The sequence below is a fragment of the Drosophila gunungcola genome (genome assembly GCF_025200985.1).
Source record: "Drosophila gunungcola strain Sukarami chromosome 3L unlocalized genomic scaffold, Dgunungcola_SK_2 000003F, whole genome shotgun sequence".
Classification (NCBI taxonomy): domain Eukaryota; kingdom Metazoa; phylum Arthropoda; class Insecta; order Diptera; family Drosophilidae; genus Drosophila; species Drosophila gunungcola.
Window position 1 is genome coordinate 6,174,287 of NW_026453179.1, and position 12,409 is coordinate 6,186,695.

At 40.3% G+C, this 12,409-nt stretch overlaps 1 protein-coding gene across 1 annotated transcript in view; it reads left to right on the forward strand.

Annotated features, from left to right (window-relative positions):
* LOC128258850 (uncharacterized) overlaps positions 1–12,409 on the forward strand; it is a 55,796-nt gene that overhangs the window by 20,797 nt on the left and 22,590 nt on the right. Inside the window, 4 exon segments of the mRNA XM_052990801.1 lie at positions 7,248–7,371; positions 8,147–8,848; positions 11,751–11,834; positions 12,222–12,345. Coding sequence (XP_052846761.1) covers positions 7,248–7,371; positions 8,147–8,848; positions 11,751–11,834; positions 12,222–12,345 — 1,034 coding nt within the window.

The following is a 12,409-nucleotide window of genomic DNA, read 5'->3' on the forward strand; positions in this document are numbered from 1 at the left end:
GTAAATTTGTAATATTGAATTATGTAATTTAATAAACATTGTATATGGTTCAATGACTTAATATTTAATTTAAATGTTTGATTAAAATTATATATTCAATAGTCAGATATTTATTTTAACTATTTAATTTAAAATAACTAAGTTATGATTTCATTTTGGGTTTCTAGCCATAGGTAATCACAAAACATTTTTAATAAGTTTAAAAAACACATACCCCAAACGACTTCAATAATATGCCACATATGGATACACGTAAGGCCACGGAAATACGCCAAATTTATGGCAATTTTTTATCGCTTTCTGGTTCCGTGCAGGAGCTGGGATAATCCCCTGGTTGGTTACATAGTGTTAGCGACACCTTGCCTGAGGGCCTCGGTTGTGAGTAGGATGTCAGATCGCGCCACCTTCGTGATTTGTGGCTTTAGGGCACATGTGCAACAACTGCAACTGCAAGCAGCAACAAGCAACCAGCAACCAGCAACTAGCAACAGCAACAGCGACAGCAGCAACATCAACTCGGTGGTCCCCCAAACTCCTGGTCAAATGTCCATTGTCCGTTTGTCCACCGTCTGGCTTTTGGCCGCCGGATTAGCATTGAAATTGACTTCGTGCTGTGCTCATTAAAATTTTACGTGCATAAAGTTTATTTCGATTTGCTTCGCCGTGTAGTTTTCGCTGCAGTTGTCCTTAGCTCGTTGAGTTTTCCACGGCTTCCAAGGAATTACATTTCGTGGTCGCAACATAGAATATTTCCCAGAATTTTCCCCCAAAAACAATCAAAAGAATCAAATATATCTGCTACTCGTTTCGTACTTCCTTATTGGCCAATACAATCAGTTCAGTTCGAGAGCAGAATGCAGACCCTCCGAAATGGGAAATGGGAAATAGAGACAGTGATTCTATCGGGCACTCTGGTTATTGGTGTTTTAATGCGTTTTCGTACGGTTGGGTTGCATTAACAAGTTTACGGCCGTTTTGGAATTGATGTGGCTAACAACTTTTTCAATTACCCAGTCCAGGTCCCCCCGTTCCCCCCAAGTCCCCCAAGTCCCCCCAGTCCCCCAGCTGAAAAAGCAGTTAAGCAAACACAGACAACACAACACGGCTACGCTCAGATCAGATCGTCATCATTGTTGTGTTGTGGAGCCTTAACTTCTTCGCCCGGTCGTTTGGTTATTATGCCATAAAAACTCGTTTTCAGCTGATTTGGCCGAAGTTCATGATCAGCTGTGAACTGAAAGTGGTTGATTGGAGCAGCTCTTGGTCCAGAAGAACCTCTGTCTTAGTACCGGTTTTTGCTGTTACTCGTGCCCCTCCAATTGCACTCGTAATTGAGAGAGTCTTGTGCTGATGTAACAGCAACTTGCAACGGCCAACTAGCAACCAGCAACCTGCAACAGTTTTGTGCCTGCCTCAGCGTTTTGCCTTTGAAGTTGCCACGAAATCGAAACGGGCTTTGTTATCTTAAGCCCTCCACCATAACCCATAACTGCGGCAGCAGCCTGTGCATCCGATCCCATTGCGGTTCCCATTCCGATTCCCATTCGCGATGGTATTTCAACACCCCATCGAGGGCCAATGTAAGCAGTAACTTCCTGCATCCACAGACGAAATAATTCTCAGCACCGATCGTTGCACCAAAATGCAAACAACAATTTGCAGATCCACCAGAATGAGCGATGGGGTGGGGGGATACATATTCAGTGGGACAGTGTGGGGCTTCCAAGAACACTGCTGCTGTGGCATTCCGGCCGTGCAGCAACCATGACAGCCTAGACCTGATCTATTTTCGTCTCACTCCCGGTGCCATCTCCTTCCCCTTGGCGCTGCTGCATTGCGAAAAATCTGCACCACACAAGCGGTGCATATATGATACACAAAAAGAATATTTGCTCTTTGTAGCTCATTTAGTTCTGAAAGCTTTAAAAAATCAGTGTTTGCCCAATAACAGGTTGCAAATTACAGCAAATTACAGCAAACTTTTAAAAAATATTTAAATACAAAATATCCAGAAAGGAAAAAGGCTAAAACAGCTTAGTTCAGTGAAAATGCTTTTACATTTTATAAACTTATTTCTTAAATATTAATACTTTTCGCTTTACCTATATTTTTGATGTGTTTTGTCCATTATCATTTACATTTCTTAAATCAATTTTTGATAGTATTAATATTATTTAATAAAACCAGCTTTTTGTTTTATATTGAATTATATTATATTATCATTAAATATAAGAAAAGTGAAATTTTATAAAAAACATAATAATCAAAGTGAAAATATAAAAACTAATTTCATTGATCCAAGAAAAGGACTTATAAAAAATCCGTAATCGGCTTTACAATCTATTAAATATAGTGTAGAAGTGGTGATACCTGTATTTGGTGCAATTTTTCTTTGTGTATAATATATATTTACAAGTATATAGGGGTTCTCTTCCGCCCCCGCGCCCGCGCCCGCACCACACAAACACACACTGGGGGAGCACAAACAATTTGTAGGTGTGGCCGGAGTGATCCGAATCAAATGTGGCATCTGCATGGGCACGGACAGGGACGTTTTCGTGAATGTGGTGGTGCGTTGTGGATGCAACTGCGAATGTTGGTGGTGGTGGTGGTGCCAATGACGTTCCGTTGATAGCCATTCCGCGCCAGATCAAGCGGAAATGTGACGTTGACGGCAATAAATACATAAAGAATCGCTTTGTTAGTGCAAGAGTTCAAAGCTTGCTAAAATATTTCGAAAAAAGTAGATGGGAGGAGTTCAAAATAATACGCCTATTAATAGACAATTGAGAATATTGAGCATGGTAATCGATGCACAGGAAACATGTGGAGTGGGAGGAAATCAATTGGAGCAGCCAAATAGGAAATGGCAAAAATAGCCAGCTATTCCATTCAAAAAGAGAGGCGATCACTGATTTTTATGGTTCCGTATTTGGGGCAGCAAACCGATAAATTGTATCAGAACAGAATTCTTGATTCGCTATTTACCTGCACATTTATTTCTAAATCCTATCATTGTGTAGCTAAATTGTAAAATTATTTAAAAAAAATGAAAATTTTTATTTAACACATATTTATAGCTCGACTCTGTTGCCATAACGACCGCATAAATATATCGAAAAACCAATTGGTAATAAATACTTAAACCACATTTTTAACTGCTGTAGCTGATGATTTATGGCATTTTTATTTGCTTGTTGAGTGTTTATTTATCAACACTGAAAACCGTAAAGAAAGTTTTTTTATCGCTATTAATATATCAAATTCCTCGCGGGGGCTTATATAATCTTCCGCAACGTTCCTACAGACAAAGAAGTGTGTTATTTAATTGTAAAGCTATTTTTCGCTAACTGATAAAATTCCGCCTCTTTGCTCAACCCACAGCGGCAAATTAAAACTTAAATAACAAACAGTTAAATATCAATTGTTGGCCATCGCAGACAATTTGGCCAAAAGTAACGGAATCGTTGGCCAAATTCATACATTCGACATCCACCCAAAAAACCAAAATAAAAAAAAGGCCGAGGCCGCCGCTTACACATCATAATTATCGAGCGCTGGCGGCGCTTTTGACCAGGTGTGGCCCTTTTTTTCCCAACAAATTAATTATGTCTCGAGCTGAGAAATTAGGAAAAATATGTGAGGCCAAAAATTGGCAATAAACGAAATTTGAGCCCCAGCAGCGCTGTGATTTTTTCCCTAAAATTTGTTGAGAAAACAAGCCAAGTGCATGTGAATGTGTCGATGAGTGTGTCGCTTGTCTTACTTTATTCCCCTTAAATTTTATATTGTTTTGTATTTTTGTGCAACGCCCTGTGCGCCTTTGCATGCGTAATGTTGTTGGCACCGATGGTGGTCCGCCGGTTCTTCGGATATTCAGATGCAAAACAAACCCCAACGGAGTCCCAAATCCGAATCCGTGTACGACTGCACCCGCATTGAATAATTGCCATAGGCTGGGCGCCACACGCCGGGACTGGCCATTCATACTCCGCTTCTTCGGCCACACACCATCCATATAGGTGTACATGCTTATATCTGCATATATGCTAATGCCGGCCATGTCGGCTTGATTACTCATATATACGGCCCGTCGATCCGCTGACTTCGCCGCCTGCTGATGGGTTTTTGTTTCATTTCATTTCGTTTTGCCGCTGCCGTTCGGTCGGTAATTTAGTTTTCAACATCAAAGGCGTGGGAATGGGCAAAAAGAACGGCACAAACAATGATGGAATGATATATGCTCTGATCCGGGCCAGGACTCAGACAAATCCTCGTCGAAATCTGCCCGCAGATTTATGGGCATCCACTCGAAAGCCGAAAGCCGCCAATGGAACGGAAATTTGTCGCCCCGCAACAAATTGAAAACAACCCCAGATCGAGAACATAAAATATACTTTGGTATCTTTGCTGTGGTGAAATACTCCTCGTTTCACTTTTTTGTGTGAACAATTCTGGGAAGGAAAAGATGCTTTGGTGCTGCCATTCGGAAGACGTTGAATTTCTGGAATATTTTTTGAGGAAATGAGGGTTCTATTCAAAATGTTTTTATCCTTGAATGATTCGTTTGTTATTAATGGGAGTTCTTGGGGAAATTGCAAGGAGAAATAGTTATTTATAATCGGTAAATTAAGTTATGGAAATAGTAAACAGCTAACACATTTGTAATACTTATTTAAATATAAATTTAATTATGTGTTTTTGGATTTTTTCTAATCCTTCAAAGTTCTTCAAATAATATTTCAGACTTTTGTGAAATTGTAAACCTAAATTAATATAAAATGTTGGGGAATGTTATTGAGTCGAGAATTTATAATTACATCAAACTTACGCTGCTCGACCACATGCTGTCCTTCAAAGTTTTTCATTGCATATCATTTTTAAAAGTACGTCTTGTCTTTGGACAGAAAACCAAACACTGTGTGACAGTGCCCAAGTGAGGGTTGGTTCGGAGTTCTGTGTTCAGTGTAGGCGACACCATCAAAAATAAACGACAACTAAAACTACAATATAACAACATCGATGACAATGACAAGCGGCGTCCGAGCGACGCGCGCATTTGGGTCAATGACGACGAAACCGAAACGCTTTCAATGATTTAGAACCCCCTCGGTTTGGATTGGATCCGATCGGAACAGATCGGATCAGAGATGGAGAAGGCACCGACACCGCCAATGGAACATGGAACTTGGCATGGAGCTGGAGCTGGGGCCGAGAGCAACCATGCAGAAAATGTTACGAAAATCATTATTTTAGCATGTGGCGACAGGGGCTTATACGACGATACCTCCCTGAATCACACAGAGAAATAAAATAAAAACATTTTTCAACACAGTAAGAAAATTTGAAAATGCCTGGTGGTCTTTAATAACTTGTTATTGAACTGATTTTAATTTGTACACGTTTGCTATGATGTACAGTCAAAGAATTGTTTGTCGGAATGTTAAAAGTTAAGAACATCGAATTAAGAAATATTTAAAAATATAAAACAGGTATATTTTTTTAAGTGCAGGTCCGAAATATCAGACAGAGTTAGACGAAAGGGGGGTGAAAGGGAGATGGCTTTAGAGCGGAGGAAGTGGTTGTGGCGTTGTCGTTGTATGGTTCGGTTGATCGGCGATGATCATTTTGTTCAATCGATTGTAAACGATGCGTTGCGATCGTTGCTGCGGCTTTGATCAAATGACAAAATTGATCATTTTCTGTTTGAATGGATTTCGATCGGCGACCCTCTTCAGCCCGCGGAGCCCCTGAAAGCCCCGAAACCCCCATTGAATGCCTCCTCTCGAGCGACAACAATTGATTTATGTTCGCATCCCTCTCTTTTTTCCCCTCTATCACTCTGTTCTCTGTCTCGTTTCCTCCTAGCTGGGTGGCATGTGCAATAAAAACAACAACAGCCAGCGCTTTGTTACCAATAAAATATCCAAGTTTTTGTGTTGAGTCAAAAGGCGCTATAAATCAAGCCAGTGCGCACCTTTTTCCCCCTGTCTGATTTTCCAAAAAAAAAAAAGTAAAGCGAAGTGAAGCGAAAACAAAGCCAAAAATCAAATGCTGAAAAAATCTGAGCAAATGGCAAATTAGCAACAATGCGAAGAAACATTTTCGCATTGCAACAATTAATAGCTGACCAAAGGATCGGACTTTAGTTCGAGTCTCTAAGAGCTCTCTCTTTGGCTTTTTGCAGTCGCGGGACACAAATTCGATTTCACATTCCCGTAGGGGTGAAATCTGCGTTGGGCTTTCTGCTTTTCAGTCTCTTTTGAGCTTGGCACAAACACAAACGCTGAGGGTAATAACCAAAAATTAGCAAAAACTGCCAAAAGTTTGACTTGCATGATTTATCTATAATTTTCCATCGCCATCGCCAGGCGGTGCCTGTTTTCCGAATTTTGGTGGGTTTTTTTGGGGTACACCCAAAAAAATATTATTTATGAAGGAAAAAAAGAACTTTTAATAAATCTAAAGCATTTGGGGTCAGATCTTTAAATTCCAACAAATTGAAGTTTTGAAATAAATAGTTTTTGATTTTTAATGGAGTTTTAAAATAAAAAAAGTTAAAATACCTAAATAATTTATTACAATCGGCTTATATTTAAAAAATAAAAAATTTGTCGGGCAAGCCTTTTAATCATTTAAAATATATTTTAAAATTTTAATTTAAACATTTCACTTAGTTTATACTTGTGGTCTTTCTAATGCTTCGTTTTCACAATTTATTTATTGTGGTGGCAAAAATGGTTACAAGTGAGGTTATTATTTCTTATTTTATTTTAAAGTATTAAAGGTATTAATAAAATGTGATAATTTACATTTTCAAATATTGTATATTCTTTTATAAATCTTGAGCTATTTTTGCTGTGCACTTTTGGTACTGGGGCGGCCAAAAAAGTTGCCACACTCGCCATCTCCGATATGGAAAACTGGCGGACAAACATGGGGGAGACCTCGAACATTCAGGCCTCCAAATATCCCAGCTCTTGACGTCTGACGGCGGACAGTCTGGGCCATTTTTAATGCGCTTTCCAGGCATTCAGCCTCGGTTCGGGTTCGGTTTTGGCTTTGGTTTTGGTTTTAGCTTTGGTTTCTTTATCGTTTTCGGTTTCCTTTCCGCAGCTTAACACTTGCGGGTGTTGTGGCCTGCACAATTTCTGGCCGAACATGTAATCGCGGTAATAATAAAAATTTGCAAATGATTTCGTTACTCAATCTGCAATCAGGCACTTATACCGCTTATCGTCTTGCAGTCCTGGTTATGGCATCCCGGCTGGCCGCTGGCAACATCCAATGGAGCGCTGGTCTTGCAGCTGAGCGACGCTGAGATCGCGCACGCACTTCGCCCGGCGGAGCTGTATCTCTGCATCAAATTGGGTAAGTGGGTCGACCGGGATCGGAGGGGTCTGGGTCTGGCCCTTTCCAGGACTATGATTATAAGCGGCACACAACCCCCAATCAAAATAATCGATCACTTAAGGCCGTCTAGGGCTAGCTTGATCAATTTAAATGGACCTAGAATGCAAGCGTATAAAAAATATGTGAGGGGCTGAACAGTTCTCCAGGCATACACCTCAAAATAAATTGGCGGTTTAAAACAAACTTTGTTCACGCCTTTTGAATGCCATTGTAATGCAGTTTTATGAGTAAATAAATTATTACAGCTTACAGATAATTAATTATTAATTTAATTTGCACATTTATACTTCAGTTGCACATTAATTTTCTACATTAAACTTTAATGAATTTGTTCTACATTACCATTATTTTCCTTATAGCTATGTTCAAAATCCTACCAAATAACATTATTTCTGACCGTTTAATCAAGTTTAGAGCAGCAATATAATCTAAAATTACAAGCAGTTTACAATAACTCTGCTCGCTATAAGACCAAGTATATGTAGAATAAACAACTAATGGGTCAAACATGAAAAGCTTTCTTTAATATATAAATAAACATGTTTTTTTTTATTTATTATGATATGATATTAAATATTTTGTACTTAAGTTAAGGTGATGATAGTTTACATATTTTACTATAATATGGATTATTTAAATTATAACCACAAGCTCACTTATTTCTTAAGTTTGCCGTATATTCATTACTTCATTCTGATTATCCATTAACCATCTCTAACCATCCCACTTACAGAATCTTCAGCAGAAAGCGACGCGGACTGTACACCGCGGCTCTATGCTGTTTGGCGCTCGTCCCGCACGGAGGAGAGCGTCCAAAGCCACTGCATCGACCACGAGAATCCCGGTCAGCTGCCTTTGAGTGTGCTCCAGCTGGAAATGTCCACGGCAGCAGCGGCACTAATGGCGGCAGACGGCGGCGAGTTGCCGCAACTGCTGCAGAATCTGCTGGTGAGCGTGGAGCGGAGCATCGAGCGGGTCTCGCTGAACGAGCTGCAGATGCCGATGCATCATGGCCCCGGGGAGGATCTGCTGGATGAGGCCAACAACAATGGCTGCAACAACCTGGTGGGATCACCAAGGTGCGCGTTGCGACGCAGCGATTTGATTACCAAAAACAAACTGTTCAACAGTCGTTACATGCTGCGGCGCCTCACAAATCGGCAGGACAGCATGAACTCCACCTCGTCGGGAAATAGCAATGTGAGCGACAGGAGCAGCAGCTCCAGTTCTAGCTCGAATTCGAGTGCCGGCGAGGAGCTGTTGACCAGCAGTGTGGAGGCGAAGAAGCGGAGCCTTATTGGCGGTGGTAATGAGGCGAGTGGAGCATCCACCTCGCCGGCCTTGCCGCTTTTCTGCCTGGGAAACTCATTTCCGCACATCGACAGCGACGAGGAGCCGAGCGATACCGTTGGACCTGGGAAACACCACAGTCTGGGTAAGCCACGCAGCGTATACGTAATATCACATTACGCATGCGCACCGATAGCCGCGGGATGCTGAAATTACTCCGATATCGATCGGTATTTTGTTTCGCTATTAGTACACAGTAACCATTTTGTGCTTAAACCCTAATAAATGATGCAGTACGACAATCTTATAAATATCATGCAAAATACAATATTATGTTTGACATAGCAATCGAACAACATATGAAAACTTTTTAAATAGCCTTCACATATAGCCTTAAATTTGTTTACTTTTATTGTTATTAGCATACAGACATAGTTTTAACTTATTCAAAATTAATTCCACAGAATTTATCCGCTGAGTATTAAATAACTGTGTACAAATGTTTTTTCAACACACACGATTGCCATCGAGAAATTTGTCTAAATTTTCCCAGTGTGCCTGCAACAGTTGCAACAGAGCGACCAGTTCGTGGTTTGCTTATCGCAATTTCTGGGCGTGATTTGTCTTATTTGTTTTGGCTCCGTGGCCTGCATCGTATGCAAATCTGTGAGCCCGAACTATTCAATTAAACGCCCCGCAGCCAAAAGTCGGTTAAACCCATACTGGACTTAAATTTGCCTTCAATTCGAACGGCGCTTTGAAGTCGATGTTTTGGGGGGTGGGGCCTAATGGAACGCTTTGATAGCGTTCAGTTTTGGCGCTAATTTGATATATTTTCTGTTCATAAATGCTGCCCGACATTTACATCTATTAATTGCCAGATTGTCCAGAGATAAACGCAGTCTTTTGCCCTGAATTCTGGCGAAAGTATGCGAGAGTGAAATTTCGGGCCAAAATGGCTTTGACTTTTAGTTGTTATCTGGACGAGATTCAGTTTTGATCTAAAGCATTCCATCCGGTTTGGATTTGTTTCGGAATGTCAATGGGGGGTGTCATTTTCGCTTATGCCACTTGATTAATTAACAGTTTGCCAAAGACTTAATTCCATGACAACACACATTTTTAAATGCCAAATCCATTCTCAATTAAGCTGGCAATGCTCGAAAATTGCCACTTCTATCTGTGTCCATTTATTTCTGAAAAATCTTAAATGCCGTTCTTTATTGCCGGCTGAAAATGCCCCTTCAAAAAGCTCCATTGAGAGGAGGAGGTTCGCCGGCAGCCGCGGCTTTGGCCATTAGCCATTAACATCGACAACCCACGGCATCCGGCGAGACGTGGTTAGCCGCAAAATATCGTTGTCTCTGTGGCAGCCACAACGGTGCAAATGCCTTTTAATTTGTCAAAGCCTAAAATATGAAAATTAAATGAGAAACCAAAGCAATGCCAGTGTAAGGGCACAGTGGTTCGAAATCAGTCATCTGACATAAGTGAAAGAAATATTGGAGTAGTTTTTGCAAGAATGAAAACTAGTTTGGCTGAAAAAAATATGAAAAATCAAAAATATTTAAGTTCCTATTTATTATATTATTTTTTATCTTCAGTAGTTATTACTAATATTTCCAACCTTTTATGAACAAAACTTTACCAATACCTAAAGCTCAAAGCCTTTAAGCCTTTTTTTATTTTATTTATTAACATCTTAAAGAATGTTCAATTTTACAAATTAATGTTTTCTATTTCTCTCCTATGCTTAAAATAATAAAAAGAGGTATACATGAAAATAAAAGAATTAAATGACTGTCAGTTAAGTGGTGAAACCGTAATTTAGAAAAGTAATCCAATTGAATTTTACTTGATTTAGAGCCCGTTTAAATCTAACAATTCTTTTAGTTGAATCTTGACAATAATAAATATTGTAAGCCCCTATAAACTAGTCTAATGAGTTGTTTAAATTAATTAAACTCTTCAGCAATGGTTTTAAAATTAGTAAAATAAGAAGCAAGTTCCAAAAATGTTAAGAATGGGTATGGCAGCCAACACTAGACTATTCAAAAATAGGTACTTTTAACCGAATTATCCTAGTAAGGTCAACCTAATCAACTCTTTAGGAAGCATTTTTCCGCCACATTTTGCCACTGTGCGCTGGAATGCGTTCAATTGCGATCTGGGCTGGGTGTGGGTGCAATTTGCAAGCGGGCATAAATCAGCTGGCAAGTGCGGGGGCTATTGTGGTCGGGCTATTGAATTACAATGCAGCGGGTCGCATTCGTTTTTGGCTCTCTGCCATTGGAAAAGCGGCAACAGGTGGCCGGAGTTCACTGCGACGAATGCAGAATTTCCCGAGACGCTGAAATGTGTCGCATTTATCACTGGGAAATATTTGTCGCATGCGAAAGTGCCCGGGGCAGCCAAACAATTTATGACGAACTAGTTTTTGAAGCAATCGAAGCCATGCCGACCACGCCCCTTCCTAGAGAGTCGGTGTGGGCTGTTTGGCAGCTCGAAATTAATCAAATGAAAATATTATGCAAACGACGCAGATCCTGGACCAGTTTTCAAGGTTCCGTCGAGCATTTAAAATACAATTAACCCATATTTTGTACCCCCTCCATCTATTTATTTTCGTGTGAGTTTTTGCAAGTGTTTTCTGGTTACCATTTGAGCACAGAAAAAAATTACACCAAGATGTTTTATAAAGGCAGTATTTTTATATATTTTATGTAGGAAAAGTATAATTGTTGTGTTGTTCTAGGCGTTTCAAATAAACTTTAATAGTGTGCCTTAATAAAGAGCATATATTTTGCGTGCCATTAAGAAAGCCAATATATTTTTTTTAACTTTAAGAAGTTGTAATATTTTTTAGAGATTGTAGATTACTTTTGAACTCGAGTTATTTGAATCTGTAAGAACCATAATCGGCCATTTTTTAATTTAAATTAAATCGTATAGAGATATACCTCATTTTAATATGAACAGTTAGGTAGTTAGTTTAGCGCATGATTTATGATCATTAATTCAATTACTTCTTATTTGTTTCTGTGCAGAGACCTGCGAGACAGAGCTATTACCGCCCAGCTCGATTGGCGAGCTGCCTGAGAAACTGCTGACCAGCGGCGTCTACCTACCAGGTGAGCATCCGTGTGCGGTGGACCTAAGTGACAAACTTTCCATTTTTGCCGCGCCCCAGCCCGCTCTCATCTAATTCTAGACTTTCACTGAACCGAAAAAATGGAATTTGCGTATAAATTGGAATTGCTTTTTTAACACCCCGCCAGGCAATTTGCCGCTGGCCATTTTCCTGGCTGCATTCAAGGCGATGTTGGCCAAGTAAAGCGATTGGGTAAAAGCATAAAGTTGGCGCTATTCAATTAATGTGCACACGCATTTTCGCACATTATCGAAGGCAATGTGGCCACCCAGGGCGCACCAATTGAGACCGCCTTGGAGTGTGTGATTTCCCACATCCCGAGATCTTTTATAACCCATCTCTTGACTATTTTTGCCACTCTTTCCAGGCACACGCACCCTCCAAGGCGACCCACTTGTGAGCGTGGACGCGGCCTGTGTGGCGTCCGCCGGCCTCAATTGCTACGAGCTGGCCACGCTGCTCCTCTACTACAGCACAATTCCCGAGCGCAGGTGAGTGGGGGATCAGTAAGACTACACTGAGATCAGATATCACAAAACATTTTTCCATCCCAAA